The sequence below is a fragment of the Camelus dromedarius genome, chromosome 9 (assembly GCF_036321535.1).
Source record: "Camelus dromedarius isolate mCamDro1 chromosome 9, mCamDro1.pat, whole genome shotgun sequence".
NCBI lineage: Eukaryota > Metazoa > Chordata > Mammalia > Artiodactyla > Camelidae > Camelus > Camelus dromedarius.
This window is the reverse complement of record NC_087444.1, coordinates 14,143,547-14,171,351: the sequence shown is the minus strand read 5'-3', so window position 1 is coordinate 14,171,351 and position 27,805 is coordinate 14,143,547. Positions and strand designations below refer to the sequence as shown.

At 35.2% G+C, this 27,805-nt stretch overlaps 1 protein-coding gene and 1 non-coding gene across 2 annotated transcripts in view; both read left to right on the top strand.

Moving 5' to 3' along the window:
- The window catches only part of WDR47 (WD repeat domain 47), a 49,956-nt gene extending 23,138 nt beyond the window's left edge, over positions 1 to 26,818 (top strand). The window contains exons 7-16 of the mRNA XM_031457729.2: positions 565 to 688; positions 5,935 to 6,113; positions 9,156 to 9,416; positions 12,119 to 12,194; positions 13,982 to 14,139; positions 17,316 to 17,485; positions 18,044 to 18,214; positions 18,926 to 19,057; positions 23,513 to 23,731; positions 25,477 to 26,818. Coding sequence (XP_031313589.1) covers positions 565 to 688; positions 5,935 to 6,113; positions 9,156 to 9,416; positions 12,119 to 12,194; positions 13,982 to 14,139; positions 17,316 to 17,485; positions 18,044 to 18,214; positions 18,926 to 19,057; positions 23,513 to 23,731; positions 25,477 to 25,619 — 1,633 coding nt within the window. The 3' untranslated portion in view covers positions 25,620 to 26,818. The remainder of the gene's footprint in view (positions 1 to 564; positions 689 to 5,934; positions 6,114 to 9,155; positions 9,417 to 12,118; positions 12,195 to 13,981; positions 14,140 to 17,315; positions 17,486 to 18,043; positions 18,215 to 18,925; positions 19,058 to 23,512; positions 23,732 to 25,476) is intronic.
- Positions 11,345 to 11,418, top strand: TRNAA-UGC (transfer RNA alanine (anticodon UGC)). Its single transcript has one exon. It is a non-coding gene; the product is annotated as a tRNA-Ala (tRNA).
- Positions 26,819 to 27,805: the final 987 nt, after the last annotated feature.

Genomic DNA, 27,805 nt, shown 5'->3' with positions numbered 1-27,805 from the left:
GAAGACTATTAGGAACAATCTGACACAAGACATCAAACTTACTAATTAGTATACATTAAAAATACTTGAAAGATGTATGTTTAGCTTTGATGTTAAGTGCAAATAAATCAAAGAAAGCCTCTTAATAAAATCTCAGCAGTTCTTAAAATTTTGTTGAAATGTATTGGAGAAAAGAAAACTGGTGTTTGGATAACAAAATAACAGATTCAGAATTCATAAAGAGAATTTGGGCATTAGATCATCCAGCCTATTGTTCAATTTGTAGATGAAGCTGAAGCACAGAGAATGTAAGTGATTTTTTCCCAAGGCCACACATACTGTTTTAGTTGAGAGCACCTACTCTCCTTGATTAATAATCCAGTGCTTTTCCATTATAAGCACATTCTATCTGGAAAAAAAAAATCCCTTACATAGTGTACTTAAGAAAGGAAAATAAAAAAATCTCTTTTTGTGTACTTGAAAAACACTGGCTAAATATTCATTGTTTTAAATTAAAATTTCTCTAACTATAATATGTGTTCTTTTACCCCTACCTCTTCCTTTTCTTTTTTTTTTGTCCTGAAGTGATACACCTGTTGAGGCACAGCAGCCTATCAGCAGTGATATCCTGGGCCAGAGTTCAGTTTCAGAAAAAGAGCCTGCAAATGGAACACAGAATCCAGCACCCGCTAAGCAAGAGAAAAATGAGGTAATATTTACTACACTTAGCATCTTTTAGAGTTATTCTCTTTGTAAAAAGTAATCTTACTTGCTTGGATAGAATTTAAAAAGTATTTTCTGACATTTGGGAGTGGGAGAGAGAGATCTAGATTTTCTTAATTAGCTCATTTTCTCCCCTCTCCCTTAAGAATTTATAGTATTTTTAGTTATTATTGTGCATTTTGGAGCATTTTTAATGGGTGAATTTATTAACAGTTTAAAATACCACAGTAGACATTACTTCTACATGTTTCAGCACTCAAGTAATTGAACTCACATTAAATGTGGACAGCTTTTTAAGATACATGCTCTATGTTTTAGTAGTTAGATGTAATAAACAAGAAATGATGACATTTATAATAGAGAATAATACTTTAAGCCTTTAGTGTTCTAGATTATTTTTCTGTGATGTTTTGTATTGTGAAATAAGGTATAAATTTTACCTTATATATAATATCCCACTTATAAGGGGTGAATGGTAGGTTTAATAAGTTGAATTTTTTTTTTTGCTTTTGACTAAATATTAAGAAAGAAGTAGAAAAATTATTCTTAAAAATACATATGGATATGCACCAAACACCAAAATCCCAAAATAATATGAAGCAAACATTGGCAGAACTGAAGGGAGAAATAGACGATGCTGCAGTTACAGTTGGAGACTTCAGTACCCCACTTGCAATAATGGATAGGACATCTAAACAGAAGATCAGTAAGGGCATAGAGGACTTGAACAACACTATAAACCAGTTAGACCTAACAGACATCTGTAGAACACTCCAATAATAGAATACATATTCCTCTCCAGTGCACATGCAGTGTTCTTCAGCATAGGCCGTATGTTAAGACAGAAAACAAGTCTCAATAAATTTTAAAAGATTTGAAATCATGTAAAGTATCTTCTCTGACAACAGCTAGAAATTAACAGAAGGAAAATTTTTAAATTCACAAATTTATAAAAATCAATCAACACAGTCTTAAACAACCAATCGGTCAAAGATGAAATCATAAGAAAAATTAGAAAAACTTAGAGACTAATGAATATGAGTACAACATACCAAAATATACAACAAACTTAGGGGATGCAGGAAAAGCAGTTCTCAGGGAGAAGTTATAGCTTTAAGTGCATACATTAAAAAAGAAGAAGGATCTCAAATCAATAACCTAGATTTACACCTTGAAGAACTAGGAAAAGAAGAGAAAGCGAGACTCAAAGCTAGCCGAAGGAAGGAATTAATAAAGATTAGAGGAGAGAGAAATAAAATAGAGAAAAGTAGGGAAGAGTATACCTCAAGTGGTATAGTGCATGCTTAGCATGTACCAGGTCCTGGGTTCAAGCCCCATTACCTCCATTAAAAAGTAATTAAATAAACCTAATTACCTCCCCTCCCCCCAAAATAAAAATACATGAGAGCAGCACCTTACAAAAGGATGTTATTTATAAAAAAAAAAAAAAGAGAGAGACAGAGAGAGAAAAGGAAAACAGTAGAGAGAATTAATAAAACCAAAAGTTGGTTCTTTGAAAAAGTCAACAAAACTGACAAGCTCTTAGCTAGACAAAGAAAAAGAAACTACAAATAACTTAAAGCAGAAATAAAACCATCAATCTTACAGTAATGAAAAAGGATTATAAAAGATACTATGACTAGTTGGAAGCCAACAAATTAGATAACTTAGATGAAATGGACAAATTCCTTAGAGACACACAAATTACTAAACTGATTCAAGAGGAAATAGAGAATCTCAACAGACCTGTAATGAGTAAAGAGATTGAATTAGTATCAAAAATCTTCCCAAAAAGGAAATGTCCAGGATCAGATGGCTTTACTGGTGAATTCTACAAACATTTAAGAAGGGTTAACAATAATCCTCAAAATGTTCCGAAAAATAGAGGAGGGAACACTTACTAACTCATCCAGTGAGGCCAGCATTATCCTGATACCAAAGCCAGATGAAGATGTTGGTCTGTAGTTTTCTTTTCTTGTAATATCTTTTATGAGTATAGAAGCAACAGTCAACAAAGTACTAGCAAACCAAGTCCGCCAGCATATTAAAAGGATTATGCATCCTGACCAAGTGGATTGATTCCAGGATGCAAGGGTGGTTCAACTTAATCGATTTAATACATCACATTAATAGAATGAAGGAAAAAAAGAAACAATACACAGTTCTCCCAACTCTTGCAGAAAAGGCATTTGACAAAATCAAACACTCTTTCATGATAAAAACTCTTAGAAAACTTAGAGTGGAACTTCCTCAACATGATGAAGATCATTTATGTAAAACCCAAGCTAACATCATACTCAGTGATGAATGACTGAACGCTTTCTCCCTAAGATCAGGAATAAAAACAAGAATGCCTGCTTTTACCACTGCTATTCAACATATATTAGAAGTTCTAGCCAGAGAAATTAGACCAGAAAAAATAAATTGGAAAGAAAGAAGTAAAGCGATCTCTATTCACAGATGACTTGAGTATTATATCACATATATATTTGTGAATATAGAATCACAAAGAATTCACAAGAAAGCTACTAGAGCTTATAAACAGGTTCATCAAAGTTGCAGGGTAAAAGATCAACACATAAAAGTCAGTTGTGCTTCTATACACCAGCAATGAACAATCAGAAAAGGAAATTAAGAAAGGAATTTCATTTATAATAGCATATAAAAAGATAAAATACCTGGGCATAAATTAAACCAAGGAGGTGAAAAACTTGTATACTGATACCTATAAAACATTGCTGAAAGAAAGAAGATCTAAACAAATGGAAAGACATTCTGTGTTCATGGATAGAAAGATTTAATACTGTTGAGATGTCAGTACTGCCCAATATGATTTACAGATTCCATGTAATTCCTATAAAAATTCCACAGCCTCTCTTGAAGTAATGGAAAAGCCAGCACTCAAATTCATATGGAATTGCAAGGGGCCTTGAATAGCCAAAACCATCTTGAAAAAAGAACAAAGTTGTAGGACTCACACTTCATATTTTCAAAACTTACTACAAAGTTATAGTAATCAAAACTCTGTGGTACTTGTGTAAGGCTAGGCATGTAGACCAATGGAATAAATTGAGAGACCAGAAGTAATCCCATATATCTATGGCCAGTTGATTTTTAGTAAGGGTGCCACACCTATTCAGTGGGGAAAAAATAGTCTCTTCAGTAGACAATGCTAGATCAACTGGATCAACAAGAATGAAGTTGGAGCTCTACCTCAAACCATATGTAAAAATTAATTAAAAATAGACCAGTGACTTAATATAAGACCTAAAAGTATAAAACACTTAGGAGAAAACATAGGGGTAAATCTTTACAACCTTAGATTTTGTAATGTGTTCTTAGGTATGATACCAAAAGCTTAGGCACCAAATGTAAAAATTGATAAATTGCACTTCATCAAAAAAAAACTTTTGTGCATCAAAGGACATTGTCAAGAAAGTGAAAAGACAGCCTATGAAATGAGAAAAGTATTTGTAAGTTGTCTGATAAGAATTTAATATCTAGAATATATAAAGAACTACTACAACTCAACAACAAAAAAATCCAATTTAAAAAAAGACTTGAGTAGACATTTCTCCAAATTGGCCAAGTATCTACAAATAGCCAATAAATACATGAAAAAGATGCCTAATACCACTTGTCATTAGGGAAATGCAAATCAAAACCACAAAGAAATATAACTTTAGGACTACTAGAATGGCTGAAATCAAAGCAGTAGAAAATAACACATGTTGATGAGGAAGCAGAGAAATTTGAGCACTCTAACATTGCTGGTTGGAATGTAAAATGGTGCAGTCAGTGTGGTTTCATGGGACCTCAAAAAACTAAACCTAGAATTACCCAGTAATTTCACTTCTAGGTATATACCCAAAGGCATTGAAAGCAGGGACTCAAACAGGTATTTGTACATCCATATTCATAGCATTATTCACAGTAGCCAAAAGGTAGAAATAACCCATGTCCATCCACAGGTTAATGGATAAACAAAAGTGATATATCCATATAATGGAATATATTATTCAGCCATAAAATGGAATGAAGTCTGACACAGGCTACAACTTGGATTAACGTTGAAAACATTATGTTAAGTGAAATAAGCCAGATACAAAAGGATAAATGTATGATTCCATTTATATGAAATGTCTAGACTAGGCAACTTCATGGAGACAGAAAGTAGATAGAGGTTATGGGAAATAGGGAGTGAGTGCTTAAGGGTTATAGAGTTTGGGGTGATGAAAATTTTTGGAAATAGTTAATAGTGATGGTTGCACAACATTGTGAGTATAATGCCACTGAATTGTACACTTAAAAATGGTTAAAATGGCAATTTTTATATTTATTTTACCAGAATGAAAACTTTTTGAAAAGGAGTTAATTTTATCTCAGTGTTATTGCTGTAAGTTATGAAATAGAGGAGGATTGTTACTGTTTCCTGGAAAAGGGAAATAATTTTAGCTTTAGTTAGGGGCACAAGACTCTTGGTTAAATTTATTGTCAGTGTTGGCCAATTTTAGAGATGATTGATTTATTCCAGTTCACATGACCCAGGCAATGTCAGCAGACTCTAGCTTGGCAGGGAGTTCTTTCTTTGCTAATATTGAAATTCACTGAACTAAGTCCCATAAGCTTGAGTGCTATGCAGTGCATTTAAAGAGTGAAGTCGGAATGTTGAGACTGCTAAGTTTAACACCCATTTGTTCTACTTTCTTGAGAAAGCCTGTTTGAAAGCTAAATTAAAGTATTATTTTTAAGGGAAATTTTATAAATTTCCCTCCTGAGTAATCTATTAAACCACTTACATGCTTAAATTAAGTGTGTTGAACAGGGTTAATATTGTGCTTATTAAATATTAATGCAATCCCTCAGTAAGTATTTTTTCAAGAAATGTAGGTAGATTTGTGTTAGTCTTTATCTGCATTTGTATTCTCTATCCACGTTCCCCTTGTGACCACTATAATTTGTATTTTTATTTGGTGTTAGTCAGGGATCCAGGATGACTATTCATTTTGGTCAGTCACTTGCTGTAGAACAGAGCAAATTAACTGATCAACTTGACTGTTGAGACTCATGGGTAATAATGTTACTTTAAAAAGAGCCAATATATTAAGTATTTTCTGATCATTATAATTTATAGCTGTCTGTATGTTGTATTCAGCACTTATAGAAGTTACTGTTGAGGGGTGACATGACCATAGTCTGCTCAGATACATTATTTTTTCTAATATTTTTAAGCTTCGAGATTCAACGGAACAATTTCAAGAATATTATAGGCAAAGATTACGCTACCAACAGCATTTAGAACAGAAGGAGCAGCAGCGACAGATATACCAACAGATGCTGCTTGAAGGAGGTGTGAATCAGGAGGACGGTCCTGATCAGCAGCAGAATCTTACTGAACAATTCCTTAATAGGTTGGTCTTTCAGTCACTTTCTTAAATATAAGGAACTATTTAAAATGATTAAAAGCATGTAGTAACTGCTACTTTCTGTGTATTGTTTGAAATTTTAAGGCTTTTTAAGTGTTTCAAGTAACGTGGAGTTACTTAATCTCTTCCACGATTCTGGGGGCTCATCTAGTTTTGTCCTTCTTCCTTTTAAACGTCCTTTCACATCTAACAATGGGAGCAGAGAGGGAGTGGTTCAGCGCACCGCTTGGAAGCAGACTACCAGGTGGATCCAGCTCTGTCCCAGGGCAGCTGAGGATCAGGGGAAATTACTTACCTTCTGCTTGCTTGTTTCTTCATCTACTTCACAGGGTTGCCATGAAGATTAAATGAACTAATCTATGTGAAGTGCTCAGAACAGTACCTGGCATATAGTAAGCACCATGTTAAGTGTTAGCTGGTATTTTTATTGTTATTTTGAGACCATAAACTTTCAGATTCTTTGAATTCCGTATATGAAAAAGATTCTTTCTTATAATTTCTACCAAGACAGTATGAACTTATATTGTTTTTAATTATAGGAGGTAAATATATGGTAAGGTGTTTTTTAGAAATCAATAAGCCAGAATAGGTGTATTTAAATGAGCAAGGGCTGTGGAAACATTAAGTAAGCTGATATATATAAAAAACTAAGAATAATTCCTAGCATATAGGAGGTGTGCCTTAAATGTTGGCTATCATGATTATGATTAGGCAGTACAGTGGTGACTGTCAGTTCTTTATTTGGTTCAGTAATACTGGAAGTAATCTGTTTGACACTCTGAGGGTTGTGCAAGTCAGTGAGCCTGAAACTGATCCTGTCTTCAAACCTTCACAAAAGGAACATTTATAGTGGTAACCGGGGCCTAGGGAGGCCTATGAACATTCAATTTGAGGATCTTTTTCTTAACACCTCTGATCAAGTCAGTTGCTTGTCAGAATTTTCCTAATTTGATGAATTGCTGCTTCTGGTTCTTGGATGTCATCTTTGCATCAATAAAAGTCATGGTTGCAATTTGACTTCCTGACCATTTTATTATTCAGTAAAAGCAGATGTCTGGCATTAAGTCAGAAGATGAGGTGGCAAGGCTCTGTGATTCCAGTAGTAGTAGGGATGTCCTTTCTCAGAAAAAAGTTAAACTATTCAAGATGGTTTATTCTTCCTTTAAAGATAATTATAAATGAATATATGTATGTATATGCATGACTGGGACATTGTGCTGTACACTAGAGACTGACACATTGTAATTGTACTTCAATAAAAAAAAAAGACAAAAAAAAGACAATTAAAAATAGAATTCAAAGTATTTCTTGTAATTTAGGTTCAGTTTAGAGCCTATTAACAACAGTTCTCAACTTCTATAGAGATTAGAATTTTAAATTACATTAAAGGTAAGTATGCTATAAAAATCCACAGGATAACCAGGTCTATTCTAAATATGAATGAATATTTATCCTAAGCTTTTGTAAATTGGTTTCTCATAAATTCCATTGTTCTTTTAAGCATTTCTTACCTATTCTGTTTTCTAACCCTTTAATATAATATTTTATTCAATCCTTTTTCTACACCGTCAGTTTTATGTATCTGAGCCTGTACCAGGACATTAAAGTACCTGACTAATACCAAAGACAAATTGAATAGAGATACAATCTATACATTAAAATATACTTTTGCCCCCATAATCTTTTAGTTTTCCAAATCATTCTAGCAGAAGAGCACAGTTGCCAGATTTAAATTTTGGTTCTTCCCTCCAAGAGGCATAGAAAGAGGAAGAGAAATAAGAGTCATGATATATAATAGATTTTATAGAAAAAAACAACCAAAGCATAATAGGATTTTTATTAACAGTACTGTATCACTACTTTATACCTCTAGATATTTTGTTTCTATACCAGTAATTGGAACCACTGATTTGACACTTATAGGCATATTCTGGCCCTTTCCCACCCTCCCCACTATTAGAGAGTCAAAATGATGTTAGCATTTTAGACTTTTTATATTTAGCATTTTCCAATTTATTTGACCTCGGACTCTTTTTTTATGAGGAACATGTCACAGTAGATTAGTGTTTGATAGAAACTTAGAAATGCTGCTTAGTTTAAAATTTTAACAAATAGATGTTTAGTAATGACTACTGTCAATTCCTTTAGTGATACTGAACTGCTCCTTTAAAGTTTTTTTATGCCCTAGACATGCACATGCACACACACGAACACTAATGTTTAATGTAGAAAAATTAAAAAATACAGTGAGCCACAACACCTCTTGGTAATCACTCCCTTTGTGTAGTCTGCTCTCATATTAAATCTAGGCTTGAGGAAGAGATGCTTGGCTGATTCTGGTTCAAATCTTACGAGAGCCTGGCAGCTTCCTCTGTGCCCTTTGGAGCCCTGAGTCCAACATAAGGAGTCAGGCTACCCTGATGTAGGGAGACTTGCAGTGAGGGAAAGGCCCTGAGGCTAGCTTATTTTCCTTCATATTTTATCTCCTTAGTGCCTAGATCAGAGCCTGGCAAATAGTCTTTTTTGATTGAATGAGTGAGTGAATGTGTGCATAACAGGGATGCCACCTGACTTTGTCCCATCATGGCCTGCTCTAGTCGTCCATTTCCTAGTTGATACGGTATTACTAGACAGAGTAAATGAAAATGCTTCTTTTGTTGGTGGGAAATTTGGTAATGGTGATGTTTTAATAATTGTTCTGGGAAATTAAGCTTTAAATTGAGAATTAAACCAGTTATACTGGAGAAGAAACATTTTTTTCCTGTTTTTATGGTGAAAGTTGCTTTTAAAAAGTCAGTGATACCCATTATGCCTGTCTCCTTTATACTGTGTACTGTAGGAAAATTTGGATCTTTCAGTTTTGTGGTTGTGTCTTACGCTGATGATGGTAATTTTTTTAGTACTAAGCTTGTCATATATTATATGTTATATGTGCATATATTTACCTTCTAAAACTTTCAGTCTTCTATATGTTAGGAATGTGATTAAGTTTTTATTTTGATATAATTGCATTGTTTTATTTTATAGGTCTATTCAAAAGCTTGGTGAATTAAATATTGGAATGGATAGCCTTGGTAATGAGGTACCAGTGCTCAACCAGCAATGTAATGGGAACAAAGGCAATGGATCTAATAATTCTTCTGTAACTAGTTTTGCTACACCCCCCCAAGACTCTAGTCAGAGAGTAACACATGATGCTTCAAATATTCACACAAGCACTCCTCGTAATCCTGGATCTACAAATCACATACCGTTTCCTGAGGAATCACCCTCTTGTGGAAACCAAATGTAAGTGCTTTACTTTGTAAAACCTTCCTACTAATAAATAGAAACATGGGAAGTTGAACTTCTCTTTGGAGCCTTACAAATGAAAGCTTTTATAGTTCATTACCTACCAAATATTTTTCTAATCTACCTTCATTTATCTATATTCTCTTCTAACTCCTGAGTCTTTTAATATTCTTTATTCTCCTAATTTTCTTTTTGCTTTCTTACCACCACCAAGACAATTCTGTTTTTTTAATAAGCCATCTTACTCAGAGTTCATACAGTTTTAGGCCTTATCTTCTCAGTTTTTTTTTTCCTTGCCTTTGCTACCTTTCAACAAATAATCTTTTAATTCACAGACTTTTAGGGCAAAGGAAGATATTTTATGACATAGTGGAATGATGGCAGCAGGACAGTCCTGGCAGCTCTGGCAGTTACAGCAACTGAGAATTCTTGCATGTTTCTGTTTTCACTAGTCAGAGAAAAATTTTCATCTTGCTGTCATCAGTAAACAAGTGTTAATTTACGCAGTGGGAATAGTTGAGCATTGTCTTCATTTACTATAACATTAAACATCTTTGAGAGTGATTCATTTTAAAACACATACCTTGCTTTTGGCATTTGGATGTTTATAGGAATTAGCCTATACAGTTGAGTGTCAGAAACTCTAGCATTATACTTAAGAATGTAAGTTTATCTAATATTTGCTTCTTTATTATACTTCCTATAGTATTTGTTTTGTGAACTCCAAAACTAGAACTCAAATTTTAAAATCGGTTATTTTTATCAAAGTAATATACATAGTTATGATTTTAAAAGACAAATAGCACTTCAAACCGTGAAATAACACAGAATCCTCTGTCTTACCCACCTTTTTCCATGACTTCTATCTCCAGTAGGCTGCCATTTTCAACCTAGTTAGCCATTTCTTTTGCTCTGTATCTCCACATTTCTGAATAATATGCTTCTATTGCTGTTTTTATTATCCCTTGATTCCCTGCCAGTTAGATTTAGCTACCATATTCTTCACCCATAATACATTCACTTTGTCTGCCTTATCTTCCAATATATATCAATTTTTATTTGAATTGATATTCGGTGTTATCATTACTACAGCCATGTAAATAAATGTTATTTACAACTGAGACATATAATATAATCTGAATATATTTCCTTTTCATATAACTTTTTATTTTTCATGGGGGCAGTAATTGTCTCATTTTTGGTGTATACGTGCACACACACTTAGTCTTCTTGGTACCTATCACTAAGCTATCTGCAGAATTTGGGGATGGAAATCATCCCTCAGAGTTTCAGAGGCATTGCTGCATGTTTCATTGTTCTTATTAAGAAATCTGATGCCATTGTGACCTGCTCCTTTGTATGAGGTCTGATGCTTTTTCCACTCTGGAATTTTTTAGGACTTTCTCTTCCTTGATGTTCTAACACTTCGTGATGGTTTACATCAGAGTAGGTCTGTTTTCCTTCATTCTGCTGGATACTTCGTGGGCTCTTTAAAGCTGGAAACTTAAATTCTGGGATACTGAAAACATATTATTTCTGTAGCAATTTCCTCACCTCCATTTTCTATTGATTTTTCCTGCTATCATATTTTTCTTTTCTAAGCTCGCTCTTATTCTCTAATTTTCCTTAAAATTTTCTTTTAATATTTTTCTTGTTTCCTGATTCATTATTTCCTCTTACATCTCTGAGGATTTTAATTATAGTTTTGTAGCTTTTGTTTCCTAAATTGCCTCCTTTCTTCCAAATTCCTTTCCTTGTGTGTCTTAGTCTCTGACTTTTATCTAGGAGGCTTTCTTTAGGCATCTGGAAATCTTTGTTTGTAAAGAGTGATGCATTGGAGGGAAATATTGGGGTTCAGAGTAGGCTGCCCCAAAATGTGCCTGATGGATTATGTTGAATGAAAGTGACTTCAGAACTGGCCAAGGGGAAGGGTATAGCTCAGTGATAGAGTGCGTGCCTTGCAAGCACAGGGTCCTGGGTTCAATCCCCAGTACCTCCATTAAAATTAAAGAAATAAAGCCTAGTCCCCCTCCCCAAGTACACAGTGCTGTATGTCAACTATGTCTCAATAAAACTGGAAGGAAAAAAGAAAAGAATGATTTAAAAAAAAAAAAGAAGAAGAACTGACTGAGTCAAGAGGGACACTCTGGCCCTCCTTTCTGCCTCCCTGAAAGCAGGAGAGGAAAAAAAAAAGAGTGACACATTAAAAAAAAACTGATTAGAAGTTGCACCTGTCTACCTGTTGGCCTCCTGAAAAAAGTGACTAAGTGGAAACATTGTTTTATTGTGGGCCCTCAACTGTCAGTTTCTGTTAGTCTTTTCTCTTGGGCCAGGTGACTTTTTCTTGGATCAGATAATTTTCCTAAAGAGCAATCCAGGTTCCTGCCTGGGATAGGATTTAAGCATAGCGACCAGGATTCTAGAGCTAACCACGGAAAAAGTACTTGACATCTCACTATAAAATTTGTGGCCTTTGACTTAATCTCTTTTCCAGAATAGTTTCTCATTCCTTTCTTAAAACTACACTTCATGTTATGGAGTCCAGAGCCTCTTAATAAATAGCTCCAGAGAGTATCTTTGACTGGAGTCAGTAATGGTTATTTGCCAAAGAAATTAGTATTACAAATTGAAAGGATAAATTAATTTAGTTTCTGTTTTGATATTCAGAGTAAACTGTGCTTGAATTTCTATTCACACAGCTCGTCAGAACATTCGGTCATTAAGACACCTGTTGGAGATTCTCCAGGGAATCTATCAAGGTCAAGAGGGGAGGAGGTAATACTTTGGGAAAGGAGGTTTCGTTGTTTTTTATATTTAACAAATTTTGCAAAGAATTGTCAATTTAAAGAAAACCATTTTTAGAAGTAGGCATTATTGTTAATGCTGGTAGTTATCTTAAGGTAGTTGAATTTTCACTGGGTGAAGTGAAGAGGTTGCCTGAAAAATCACATTTGAGAGTATTCATATTAATGGCCCAGTGATGATCTTGGCACATGAGTTGGGGGCTGTGCACTACTATCTGAACCCTGTGGTTAACTAGTTAAGATGCTATTGGTTTCTCCTTTGGGCTTCTCATCAATGCATTTGTTTTTTGCTTTGGAGTCAGACATCCTTCCCTAACTAGCATACTCCTTCACTCTATCTTATTTTCTCTAGTTCAAATTTTAACCCCATAAAGAAAGTTATTATTTCGGATGCTTTTGGGGCCAATCAAGTAATATAAATGAATAAACTATTATTTTTGTGATAAGCACATAGGAATATTTGTCCTTTGCACAAAGAAATATGCTCTCCTAGTTTTTCCAGTTCTTTTGATTTTCAAGAAAAGCTAGAAATGTAGATTTTTATGTGAAATCTATTTTTTTTAATTTTAAAAAATTATAGATACCCTGGGGAAGAGCAAATAAAGTTAATTGTGGTTCTACCACTTCTGCTATAAAGCAACCCTTAGTAATTATTATTAATGTGCTATAATCAGTTAGTCATTCCCTTTCCTTTTGTATTATATACCTGTGCTATTCATTTGGCAGATAGTCACCTTTCTTGTACATGAATTAATGGAAAATGTAGCATTTCTAGTCAAATAAATTCATATAAATAATATAAGAATTCAATTCAGTTACATAAGACAAACATAGTGTGACATCCCAGGTTTATTTTCTGTACCCCCCCCCCCCCCCATGAGGATGTATTGCATGAAGACATACAAGTTTCAGTAGGGGATGTGTTATCTCTTCAGTGGTACTTACTGTGGGTTCTGGAGCTCTCAGCATACAACCAGAGCTGGAATGATTTGCGTTTGTGTATGTACTGGACATTCATACTTCCCAAAGGCAGGATTTGGTTGGGTCTGTGCACTACATTGAGGGCCTTGTTCCAGATCCAGGTTCCAACCTGATCAAGGTAGCAGGATGGTTTCAAATGACACCAATAGGAAGAGTCACCAAGCCTTTTATACAGAGCTGCTTCACCTTGCCTTCCTCAGAAGAGGGCTGTGGGCAGACAGCTTGACAGTTTAAAATAAAAATGAGGCTGAAATTAAATGTTCTGATTAAAATCATTTTTACAATTTAAAAAGGGTATTTTACAATTTCAGTTTGAAATACTAAAGTACTCATTGCTGGAGATAATGGCAAACTGTTTTTTGGTTTTTTTTTTTACCTTAAATGGATTAAATAATGGTGCTGTATATTTCTTTTTAGAAACATGAATGATGTTCTGTTGTTTTTGTAAGAACTATGTGTGGTCTATCTTTTTCCTTGACAGTTAAAGAGAACTTAACATGGAATGCATATTCTTGTATCTTGTCATAGTAAGAGAAGAAAAACTTGAATGTCTATTATTATTATTAGCCATCTGAACTTAGTTTAGTAATGAGTAGCAAAAATAGAAAAATTGAGGTTAATTTGGATGTGCCATTCAAAAGAATGTATGGTTATAGGTAGTGAGCTTCAAGTGATAAAGTGAATAATACAATTCAAATGAATTTAGAATGGGATAAAGATGAAGTCTTTGAAATTCATTTTTTTGTAGGATGACTTTCATATTCATTTTTTCCATAGGATGACAAATCGAAAAAGCAGTTTGTTTGTATTAATACCCTAGAAGACACACAAGCTGTTAGAGCAGTGGCTTTTCATCCAGGTGGTGGTTTATATGCTGTCGGTTCAAACTCAAAAACTCTGAGAGTTTGTGCCTATCCAGAAGTAATTGATCCAAGGTAAGGAGAGATGGTTTGTACTGTCATTCTTGCTTCAGTTTTTAATTTAGCTGTATGGTCCCCTTTTAAGAATTGCTACTCAGTACTGTTTAATTTTTATTTTCTTTCCTTTTATTAAGCTTTTACATTTTTATTTTTAATGCTTGGAAAATATACATAAGAATCATAAATTAACTTTATAAACTGCTCTTCATGAAGTATTTTTGATTCAGCAGTTGTTCACTCAATAGTCTAGTTTTCTTTATTTCCATGGTTTTTGTTAATTTTTTAAAAAATCTGAAAGATCTTTATATTCTAGTTAAATCACATAAAGACAAAGTAATGCTAGTTATAGACTTGGAGAAAATTTAAAGTGTCTCATAATAATAGCTTCAAAGAAGTATTAGGTTGAACGATGTGAAATTGCTGATATTTGACCATTTGACCTACAAAGATTCCATTTTCATTTGGTCAGCTTAACAGTGATTTTACCTTCTTGTCTTAACAGATTATGGGATTTGAAAAATAAGGAATATATCTTTAAAGGCGTATGTCACAAAAAGTGGACATGTGACCTTATCTATTAGGTGCACAACTAATTCTTTAAAGTCCCTAAGAAAGCAAATACTGTAGATATAACCTCACAGAAAACTATCTTTGAACTCTTTACTCTTTGATTAGGTACTCTTTATGTCAATTTATTTATTAAGGCTTTTACTATCAAAATAAATCTGCGTAATAAAGATTCTGAGTATTTGGTAGATTTTGTGATTGCAGAAATGAATGCCACAAATGGAATAGTTTTCATACCAGCAGACAAAAAATACCCAAACAAAACAAGCTACAAATTTTTAAAAATTTAAATGAAAAGCAGTAGATGAGTTTATTTATTTATTTGCATTTTTTGGTGTATCTCTGTGTCTGAAACTAGACATTTAGGCATTTGGACTGCAGTGGCATTCAAGGTTGGGAAAGAAATAGGGCTCATGTTAGATAATAGTGGTATAACTTATGGTTGTTAATTGTGTTAATTAAATAGGATTATATGAGAGCGTATAGGCAGAATTCCAGATCAGGGAGTGAAAAAGAGCAGTAATTCTGGAGGCAGAGCCAAAGACTTGTATATTTAGGGTTAACCTGATCTTAAGTTAACTCTCCTTTTATATTTCTTATACTGGCACAGATGTTTCATAGACTCTTCGTGAAGAAACTGACTTTTATGAAAATGAATTCATTGATTTAACAAATATATTTTGAATTTCTTCTGTGTGCTAGGTGCTATTCTAGGCTTTGGGGATTGTTGCGAGTAAAACAGACATGTTTACCTCTTGGAATGTCTGTTTTAGTCGAGAAGATGGACATTATGCAGATAGACACACAAATATAATTATACATTGTGATAGATGTTATGAAGAAAAAGTACAAGGTGCTGTAACAGTAAAACAGGGAGGTGAGGGGGTTGAGGAATCGGAGAAGGGCCTCTTTGAAGAAGAGGTGTTAAAGGCTGAGATCTGAGGATGAGTAGAATGCAGCCGTGTGAGGTGAAGGGAGAAGACAGCAAACAAAGGTAACATGAAGTGAGAAAGAGCTTGGCTTTTCAAGAAACCAAACAAAGCAAGTTCAGATTGGCCGGAAGTATTGTGAACTGGAGTGTGATGAGGCTACAGAGAGAGAGGTAAACTAAATTACGGAGAGCTTTGTCGCCATTTTGGATTTTATGCTGAGTGCAGTGGGAAGTTGCTGAGTTACCAGCAGAGCAGTGCTGTGAGGTAAACTCTGGGTCAGATGGCAGTAAGAGTAGATGCTAGGAGAAAGGTAGGAGGCTGTTGTCAATGGCTGGTGTGATGTCAATGGAGATGGAGCAAAATGGATGGAGGTAACATGCATATAAAGAATTCGTAGGCCCTGGCAACGAACTGGGTGTGTAACTAAAAAGAGAATCTTTTGATCTGATTTATTTTCTTGATCACCATTAAGTATCTCCTAGGTATTGAAGACTTCTTAGTCTTCTTTCTTGCTTTTTAAAAATTTCTTCATGTATGACTGAAGCATAGTGCTGTACACCAGAAACTGACACATTAGTAAACTGACTATACTTCAATAAAAAAGTAAAAAAAATTTTCTTAATTATGAAAAATTTTAAGCATATACAAAAGTAGAGACTAGTACACTGAAATGCAATAACTGTCAAGATTTTTGTCATATTTGCTTCATCCTTTTTGTCTACTAAAGTATCTTAAGGTAAATCCTAGATACGCCTTTTCACCCTTTAGGCTGAATCCCCCAGAACATGTACATATTCTTATATGTTTTGTGAAAGGCTTGATGTTATCTTTGTACCTAGTAAAATGTTTGTTATCTAAGTATTAGTCTGTGTTTTAAAGTGCAGATAAGATGCTACTACTCCACTAAACCAATGTTTGACTCCCATTAAAGGCCAAACTCTCGAGGAGCATGGCATTTAGGACCTTCCCCGGCAGTGCCTGCAGCCCCTCACCCACCATGTGCATCCCACTCAGCCTCCAGAATGCCCTGGTCTTCTCCCCTCCAGGCTCCACAGACTCTGTCCCATGCTGCACGCTTGGCTGGTACTCTCCCTACTATATTTTACCTTCAGTGAAGCAACTCTCCTGCCTTCATCTTTTCCTGTAATAATTCTCCTTGTCCTTTAAGGCCTAGTGCTTTGTACTGGACTATGACATTTATACTTTGCTATATGTGGGTAGTCACGAAACGTCTAACTCTGCCAGATATTAAACTCAGGACAGAGCTCTTGCCCCCCTCCTTTTTTTTCTCCTGTCCTTTGCCTTCCCCCAGTCCCAGGCAGTTGCGTATATTATATGTTTAATAAATGCTTATTGAACTTTTTAAATTTGGAAGCATTTTTATCTCTTTTAAAAATTCTTTTGTGTTTCTGCGTTAAAATCCATAAAAAATATGTGAAATGGAGACTTAAAAAAAAATCCTATGTGGTCTGAAATAAGATTGATACAATAATAATAATAATAATGGCTAATAATTTTACTTTTGGATTTTAAATATGCTTTAAATTTATTTCTTCTAAGATTTTGAAAATTGCTATAAACATGTCTGTCTTTTTGCTCCCTTCCTCAAGAACAAACATAATATAGAACTTTACATTCATTAGCTTTAGTAAGCAAGAAATTGAAGTATCTCTTTGCGATTTTTCTTTTTAGTGCACATGACATCCCTAAGCAGCCAGTGGTACGTTTTAAGAGGAATAAACATCACAAAGGATCCATTTACTGCGTGGCTTGGAGTCCTTGTGGACAGTTATTAGCGACAGGATCAAATGACAAATACGTCAAAGTGCTGCCCTTCAATGCGGAGACCTGTAATGCAACAGGTAGGGCCCGAGTACGTAAGCAGTAGCTGACCAGACGTTCTTCACCTTTCCCCATGTGTGTCTCTGATTTAGCTCTGTATTGTTTTTAGTAAAATCTACGAATATAGCCTTAACAAGAATTTTTTGACATTCTAATTACTTGCTTGCATTCACGAGGCATTATTCTTTTTTTAGTAAGTTCTTACAAGGTGGCCACGTAGTGTCTAACCCTTAGGACATTATTGTTATTAGAAACATAATTTTTAAACAACTTCCAGAATTGTATTAGTAAATATTTTCCAGTATATGTTTTCTCTTTCATTTTATTTGGGATAAAACCAAGGAAGTAACTCTACATATAGTTCTGTTTTAGGGATGATGATAACTGAGTCAGTATTTTGATTTCTTGAAGTTCTTTACTAAGGAAAGTGAAACTGTTTATTATATCAATCCCAAAATGAACATATACACCATGCTTCTCTGCTGTTATTCTCGGTCAGGCAGAGGCAGTTTAGTAATCTCAAAGTATCACAGTCAGTTGAGCAGCGTCTTTTTTTTAAATTCTTACTGCTGTTTCAGGACCGGATCTGGAATTTAGTATGCATGATGGGACAATTAGAGATTTGGCATTTATGGAAGGCCCAGAAAGTGGTGGAGCTATTTTGATAAGTGCTGGAGCAGGGGACTGTAACATTTATACAACCGATTGTCAAAGAGGACAGGGCCTGCACGCTCTGAGTGGACACACCGGTATGTGATAGCAGTCTCAGATGCTACTTGTCTTTTTGTTCATCCTATGCTTTTCCCCCCTCTGCATTTTCATTAATGGCATATATTGCATCAAAAGGGATTTCTTCAGGACAGGAACTTTTTATTTCAAAAATTTTAAATGTGGACTTTGGGTAACAGCATAGTAATGATAGCTAACATTTCCCTGCGTGCTATATCCTTTACTTATACACATAATTCCTTAATTTAATACTCAAAACAACCTTATGAGGCAGGAAGTTTTATTTCCATTTTATATATGAGAAAAGTAAAACTTGAAAAAACAAAATGACTTTCCCGTTATCATACAGCTAAACTTGGCAGAGCCTGAGGTATGACCCAGGTCTGTCTCTTCCAAATTTGGTGACCTAATCCCACAGCCCTGTGTTTCCTCTGTGGAAAAATCTGCTGTAATTTCAAATGCTAATATTTTTTTCAGTACTAATTATAATGTCCTGAAATACTGAATCACCAAAAAAGATTAAGTTTGTACAGTATAGTTTTGAGGCGCATTTTGCTGAATTTTAATTTTTTTTAAATTGTCAATATATTTGATATATATGGAAAATCTCTACTTCTCAGTAATTTGATTAACTAGATTAAACATGCCCAATAGAGAAGTACTTAGCTTTGACTGTGTTATAGAAAAATACTGTTTCACAGTAATAACTGCGTATATGTGATCTTTTATAGGGCATATCTTAGCACTTTATACTTGGAGTGGCTGGATGATTGCGTCTGGTTCCCAGGATAAGACTGTTAGATTCTGGGATCTTCGAGTACCAAGCTGTGTTCGTGTTGTTGGCACAACATTCCATGGAACTGGTAGGTTTTTCTGCAGTTTAAATAAATTTATATGAGAAAGAAACTTTATAAATTGCATTCACCTACTTCTTCTCACTGCAAAAGATACGCTGAAAAAAATAGGAACAATATAAAGTTAAATACTTCACATTTTATTGATTAAATTCTTTCAAAATGCTTTCTTTCACCTGTTACTTTATTTGTAAAAATAACATTCAGCTAAGGAAACCAAGGCCCAGGGAGACTAAGTGTCATGCCCTAATTATTCTGTTAGCAGGGCCATTTTAGAACTCAGACCTTTAAAAAGCATTTTTTTAAATGCACTCACATGGCAAAAATTGAAATTGAACAAAAGGGTGTACCATTTTCTTCCCACTCCTATTTTTTTTTGTCTTTCCCTAAAGGATCAGTTTCTTATTTATTCTTTTAGAAATATACTGTAAGTATATAACCAAAAAGTTTGTGTATATCATAATCTCTGTTCTCCTTTAAACAGACACAGACACAGACACAAACGATAGCATGTGATACTTGCCTTGCTTTTTTAACTTAACAGTATGTCCTGGATTGTTCCACGTAAGGCTAGTGCTCTTTGTGTTATATCACCTTGTAAAACATCTAAGAGTGATGCAGTATTCTGCTATTGTCTTTATTTTATTTTAGATCCATTTTTTGCCTTTGTAGTTCTTAACAGCAATTCTACGGCGCTATTCCAAGTGAAAAGGCCTGTCTTACATTCTTACTCTTTTTATTGTTTTGTAATGCTTTATCTATTCTCTTGACTTTCATAGACCTTTTTCTGTGCTTTGATTCAAACTGGATATGATTTGTCATAGAAAATTTGAGTCTGGAATATACATACATGTATAGTTATATTTATATATTTATGAATATGTGATCATTGATAAAGCTTAGTTTGCATTGTTATCAAAGTTAATGTATAACACAGTTTAAAGAATCCAACAGTTCAATAAGGCTTATTAAAAAAAACAATACTGCCCTGAGAATCACCCCTCTGCCCTCCAGCCACTGCCTCATTTTCCATTTCTCCAAGTCAACCATTTTTAACTTTTGTAGCAGTTTTATTTTCATATTTATTTCTGTTTTTCTAAATAACATGCCTATAATCATAGTTTTTTAGGGTTATTTATTTTCTTCCCACCATGGAAGATGAAGATTTAACTTTCTCATATCCCTTTCTTATTCTTACCATCCTTCACCCACTTCCTGTATCCCATCCTTTGGATATAGTCACTCAATTTTGGTTAGATCAGTATTCATCAGTGACATTATTTTTAACCATGTAAGTGCTATTCCGATCTTTTTTTTCTTGCATATCTTTCTGTTTTCCTTGGTGTTAATAATTATATTTTTTTGTTTCATTTGCTTAGTTTCTATACACTTATCATTAATTTATATCAAATTCTCCCCTAGTTAAGTAAATTATTTTCAGCTCCTTTCTCTCCTTTTCAGAGACGTCAGTTTTTGGTCATCTCTCTCTTACAACATTAATGTCTCCTTCTCTAGTGAATCTTCTTTTTTCTTTCTCTACCATATGTATATTTGAAAATTTTATGGAATTGGCAATACCTCAGAGTTCCTCTGTGGACCTCCTTATTCCCCTTCCCAGCTCTCACCCTAATTTTTTGCTCCCTTTCTTACCCAGATATCTCAAAAGCCTTGCCTGCCTATGCTGTTCCCCATTTCCTCACCCCTACTCTTCAACTGTGCCAGTCTGTCTCCTGCCACGACCACTGTAAAGTGAGCTGCCTTTCTCAGATCACCAGCAATCTTCGTGTTGTCAAATCACTTCTAAATGTCCATTTTACTTCATCTCCCAGTGGCACACAACAGTTGATCTCTTCTTTTGAACTTTCAACTCTTTTTTTACCTTTCTGGGTAACTACCCCTTTGCTGACTCTTTCTCTTCTGCTCACCTTCTAAATTCTGGCATTCCTTAGAGCTCAGGACTTCTGTTTCCTTTCTTTCTCTAGATGAGTACCGACTTGAGTATAACTCATATGCTGACAGACCTTAAATTTTTATCTATAGCCCAAACCGTTTCTGTATGCCATACTCTTATTTCTGACCCACCTACGTGACCTCTGCTTCTGGAAATCTCACAGAGTATCTCAAACTTAACATGTCTTAAAACAAATCATGACCCCTTCCCTCAAACAAAACTGCCCCAGATCTCTTCACCAAAGTGGTACGACTCACCCATTGTTCATGCCAGAAACCCTGAAGTCTCCCCGGATCCCTCTCTCTCTCCTTTTTTCCGTATCCAATCCATAAGTAAATCCTGTTGTTCTAGCCTGCAGAATCTGTCTTAAATCCATTCACTACTTTTCATCTTTATTGCCACCATACTAGGAGAAACCACCACCCACCACCCTCTCTCAACCACTCAGGAGTTTCCTACTCTATCTGTACCTCATTTTGCCCCTTCCAGCCTGTGGTCCACATGGCAGCCGGTGCATGTTACACTTTACTTACAGCACTTGAATGACTTCTCACTGCTCTTAGGTTAAAGTGCACACTCTTCACCATGAACTATGAGAGCCTGCTTGATCTGGCATTGTGTACCCTTCTGGTCTTATCTCAGATCACTTTCTTCTTGCTTTTCAGTTATTGGAACGTGCCAAGCTCTTTCCACCCACAGTGAATTCACATGCTGTTTCCTTGGCCTGAAATGTTCTTCCACTTGTCTTCTCATGGTCAGGTTCTGCTTCTCATGTTTAGGTCTTAGCTTCACTAGCACCTTGTCAGAAAGGTCGTCTTTGCCTTGATTGGGACCTTACCATAGTCTTCTCTCTTTGAACTCCATTTATTTCCTTCATACCTCTTACCGCTATTTAAAAGTACATATCTGTTTATTGCTGGTCTCCTTCAATAGATTTTAAGTTTTATAAACTTAAAAGGCAGTAGTCATGTCTGTTTTATTTCTCAGAGTAGATTTAGCACCTATCATAAATGCCTGGCCCAAGGGAGTAGTGATATAATAACTTTGTTGAATAAATGAACCTGGATCTCTTTTGGCATTGTCAACTTTGCATGTATAAAGCTAAACTCATTATATTTCCCCTGGAAATCACTTCTTCCCATTTTCCCTGCTTTTGATAACAGTTCTCTTATTTCCTCATGCACCTAGATTTGAAATATGGGACTCATTTGTCACTTCTTTTTTAGCCCCTATACAGGCAGTTAATTGTCAATACTGTTGATTTTTTTATTCAGTTTTTCCTGAAATCTGTCTACATGTCATCATTCAGACCTTTATTCTCTCATTGTTCTATTATTCTATCTTGCCACGCAGTGGTTTCTCTTCCATAATCTATCCATTTTAGTTTGATACACATTTTCACATAGATTAATCTTCCCAAAGCACTCCTTGGATCATGTAATTCTCCCGCTTGGAAACCTGCAGTGATGTTGCACTGTGTACGGGTACAAGCTCACACTGTGCAGTTTGGTTTTCAGCATGCTTGACAGTCTGGCCCTAACCTGTCTTTATGTCTCAGCTACAAGCTGCCTTTCGTGTTAAATTACTAAACCAAGTAACTTCAGCCAAACAAAGCCACCTGTCCTTAAATGTTTTTATCCTTTTCCTCTAAACATTTTCTCATGTAATTCTTCCTGATAGCCCTCTTCTTTTCTCTATCAAAAATTCAAGCAAGGATTATTTTTAATTACATTTCTGTGTAATACATATAAACAAACACATAACATATTCTCTCTTATTTATCCTGTTTACTGTTCTTCAAGATCTAACTTAAATTCCTTTTTTTCTGTGAAGTCTCCCCAGGCCACTTTGATTGAGAGCAGTGTTCTTCAAACTTATTTTCATTATTGCTTCCACTAAGGAGAAAAATTAAATTAAATTTTTTCCTAACAATAGAAAGTAAATACTAAGGAATGAGATTTTGTTGGGTAGGGTTGAGCTTAGCATCCCCTTGGAGGCATTTTGTGTGGTCAAGAGTCAAGGGTCCAGCCTGTGGACTCAGAGCTTGTTTTCTATTCAGTTCCTGTTGGTGGTTAATCATGTATTGCTTAGAGACATTTCCCATACTGTGACCTAAAACTTATTTTGTTATTTAATTTTCTGTTCCCCCGACTAGACTCTAAGCTGGGTATGGGAGAATTTCTGAAAACATACCCAGCAGTGAAAAGATTGCATTAGGAAAAGTGGCTCATCTTTTGCACTATAGGTAATGCTGCCCCAGGGGGTCCTCCCAAATGACCAAACAGAAAAAAAGGGGGGCCTTCTGATGTCTTACAGAATTTTGCTTCATATCTTGCTTCTAAAAACGATACACGTCTTTATTGGTTGACTGTTAATTTGGATTTTTCCATAACTGAACAGTATTGATAAGCTACATTAAATCTTTAGTGTATGGTTCAGTGAACATAATTAGGAGTTACAGTTTAGCTATATTGATTTTTCCATATTGAAACTTCTGTTTCTCTGCTATACAGGCAGTGCAGTGGCATCAGTAGCTGTAGATCCCAGTGGCCGTCTCTTAGCCACTGGACAAGAAGATTCTAGCTGCATGTTGTATGACATAAGAGGAGGAAGAATGGTACAAAGTTATCACCCTCATTCCAGTGACGTTCGCTCTGTTCGATTCTCTCCTGGAGCTCACTACTTGCTAACAGGATCCTATGATATGAAAATAAAGGTGACAGACCTACAAGGTGATGGAAATTGACCTCTTTCCTCTTTTTTACTCTCTCCTGTTCTATTTGGGATCTTTCTCTTTTGTTAACGTAGTGTGATTGATTATATAACATTTCCAAATTTTATAGTGTTTACTGAGCAAATTGCTAGTACTGTATTGAGATGAATTGTAGCAAATTATTAAATCTAGTGAATAGTCTTATTTTTATTGTTAAGTAGCTTAAAATATTTTAAAGACTCAATGTTTATCACACTGAATCATTTTGATTGCAATGATGTAGATGTTAAAATATACATTTATGTATACTTGCTCCTACTTTAAAACCCTTAGTGTATAATCTGTATAATTATGTCTTCAGTACCTAGTTTTTGTTCTTAAACATTCATTAAGCAAATATTTACTATATACCAACCAGGGGTCAGACAGAGAGATGAATAAGACAGGTAACTTCCTGATGGAGCTTACATTTTAGAGGTCAGAAAAAAGCAAACCAATAAAAATACAATTTTAGGTATTGACAAGTGCTATTAAAAAGCTTGTAAGGTAGGAGAGTGTGACAGGGTGGACAGGGGGAGGCTGTGCTAGGTAGGCTAGAGAAGGTCTCGCCAGGGAAGTGCCGTTCGCGCAGAGACCTGAAGGGTGAGAAGCAGCAGCCATGCCAGGACCCAGGGAGCAGACCATAGCAAGGGTCAGGGTGCAGAGGCAGGAATGGATTTGGCTTGCTCAGGACACTGCAAGAAGCCAGTGTAACTGAACTTAGTGAACTAAGGGAGCAAGAGACGGGAATAAATCAGAGGCAGTTTTCTAAGCATTAAAAGTATAATTGGAATCCTTTTGAAGATATAAAACGGAGTTATGACAGTCTGAAATATAAAATTTTTTTTTGAGTTTTAGAGTGAGTGGATTATAAGTATAAATATCAGAGAGGAGATGATTGGACCAATTCAGGAAAGAGAGGCTAGGATGGGAGAGGTGGAGGTGGTAAAGGAGTGACTGAATTAGGGATGTATTTTAATTTGTTTGAATTAAATTTGGGGAGTGAGGGGGAAAAGAATCAATACTGATTCCTAGGGTTTTGGCATGAGCAACCAGGTGGTGCCGTTAGTTGAGAATGAGGAAGACAGGTAGGGAGAGGAACAGGTTTAGGCAAGAAAATAGTTTGGTTTTAAACAAGTTGAATTTAAGATGACTATCAAAGCAATCAATTGAGATGTCAAATAGCTATTTGTATATTGGTCTGAAGATCAGGTGAGAAGTCTGGTTGGTATAGCCTTCCCCTACCCACCCTGTCACACTCTCCTACCTTACAATTTTTTAATAGCAGTTGCCAAATGTGTGTGATCCTAAGTATACAAATGGCCACAAAAGCATGGTCCTAGATAAAATTTCATAGAAAGTGAGGTATAAATGGAACAAGAAATTTGAAGGCTGACTGCTGGGATTCACCAAACTTTAAGTCGGAAAGAGAAGGACAACCAGCAAAGGAGACTGAAGTGCAGTGGCACTGAAGTCAGGGAGGTAATCAAGGTGAGAGAGCTTCAAGGAGAGAGTGGCAGCTGTGTCAAATGTTGCTGTGTGTATGTTACCAAATACTGCTAACATAATTAGGTCTTCAGTGACTTAAACCTGTGTAAGCTTTTAAATGCATTAGTGTAGTTAGGCTTTTTTTTTTAAATACTGTAATGTCTTAAAGTAATAGGAAGTGTATGAAATCTGTGTATATTTTGTATTGTAAATCAGTCTCTTTTCTTTTTTAATTAGGAGACCTCACTAAACAGCTTCCTATCATGGTAGTGGGTGAGCACAAGGACAAAGTGATTCAGTGCAGATGGCACACCCAGGATCTTTCCTTCCTATCGTCCTCTGCGGACAGAACTGTAACCCTCTGGACTTACAATGGATAGGGTACAACCAATGTCGATCTATGCAGTGAAAGCACAGAAACGTAAGACTACTGAATTGTGAACATTGCAAATTTGAAGAACGTGGACTGACCTGAAAAGTGGCTTAGCACGAGGAGCCCCCTTATTACCATGTATCCCTTTGATAGGAGCTATTGGGTGGTGTTATTCTGCAGTGCTTCCAGTCTTCCGTGTGAGCTCGTGCTGCTGTGACCTGCTGTATGTAGTCTTGTTGCCAAAGTCTGCGGAAGAGCTCTGTTGTTGTCAGTGTGCACCCCAAGTCAAGGTGGACGATGTGTTTACGGTTTAGTATTAAAAGCATTCCTTGGTCTTTGCCTAAATAACAGTTTTATATACACACTGAAATTGAACTATACTTTAAGCATATTATTACATGTAATGCAACCAAGTTCCACACAGATTAAACATAGGTATTCAGAAAATTTTGCTTTTCTCACAATCCCATGATACTGTATCACTCAGCTACAGGTCAGAATTTTTTATGTCTCTTCAGAGTTACATTGTTGCTTTAACTAATGATCATTATGGAGTTTAAAAATGGATGGAAAACTGCTTCTTAATACAGTATAGGCCTTTTCTTTTTTCTTCAACCCAGGGATATAATTACTGTTTTGTTACATTATTTTGTTTCAGGCTTAAAAGGTAAATGTGTTTGCTTCAGAAACTTGTTGATTTCAATTTTTTGAATGCAACAAGATACCTCCCTGTAAACTGTACTGTAGGCAGAGCAGCAGCATTATGTGATGCGGCACTTGATGGTACAGTCACTATACCGGCTAGCATTTTTCCTCTTAAAAATTAAAAACTTTGCCATAGATTGTAGCATGGCTTGAAATGCTATGTCTGCATGATAATTTAAAATGGAAAATTTAAACTTTGCACTCCAAAAGCTTATTTGGATTTTTTTTCTTGCACTGTTTTGTGTAATGCAGAATAATTTTATTTCTATGTTGTAGATCCTAACATTTATGTATCTTTATTTTCATATTGTACAGTAATTTTACTTTAAATTATTAAATAGGCTATTTTATTTATTTCAAATGCAGTTGAGTTAGTTCTAATTATTGAACTGTCTGTGCACTGTATGTAGCAAGCATTTTTAATCTATTATATACCAGTGGAAAGGGTATTCGAAGTGTAACTGTGCTATTATTTCAATAAAGACCTCTTGACACCTGAAACTATTCCTGTTCCTCAGTTTCCATGGTTTAGAGTGTTTTTTCCAGTTTACATGGCAGTAGTGTTGTCTAGTGAATGAACTCACATCAATTTTTTAAGTTTCTTTTCAAATTTCTTCTACTAACTTACTTTTTAACCCTTGACAACTGCATAACTTTTGTGTCTTCTCTTTTATTCACTATCTAGAGAACTTTCTATCCTTAATATATTGTGAAAGTTGACTAATAAAAGCCCAGCAAAATGTATAAATTCTAACTTAGACTACAAATACATTGAATCAAGTAGTTTAGAAAGAATTGAAATCTAATTAGCTTGTGGATATTCAGTAGTACAGTTTTCCTACCTCTCAGGCATGCAGAAGGGAGTTCTGCTAAAAAAACAGGCTGCAGTGTCCTCTTTAGTTTACTTTCATACTTAATTTTACACACTTTATATATTATAGCAGGTCATTAGTCTTAAGTTTAAAACTAGAAAAAAGGGCAATTTCTTGATGTAGACCAGATCAACTTCATGGTAAAAAGTGTGCATAAAATTACGTTTTCTACCTCCATCACTGTCAGGGAGAAAACTTTAAGATCCTCCTAAATGTGTGGGGTATGGAATTGCAGTGCATTAGATAATAAGCATGAGAAATTCTCTTATTTCAATATGTGGTTACATATGTCCTTCTTCCCATGCCTCCACACTGTCTTCTGCATGAAGGAGATTCATGTGGAAGAGTAAATAAGAGAACTAAAATATCTACATTCTCTGAATCCTTCTCAGTTGGGGGTTTGGGGAAGGAGAGGAGGTATGGGAGAGGGGGCAGAAGCTTCAGAAGTCTGATTCAAATTTGATTTTTTTTTAATGTTTAATTATTTTTTTAAAAAAATTGTAATAAACCAAAAGATGTAACAGTGAAGAGGCAACCCATGAATTGGAGAAAATATTTACAAATCACGTCTCATAAAGGATTAATATCCAAAAATATATAAAGAACTCCTACAGTT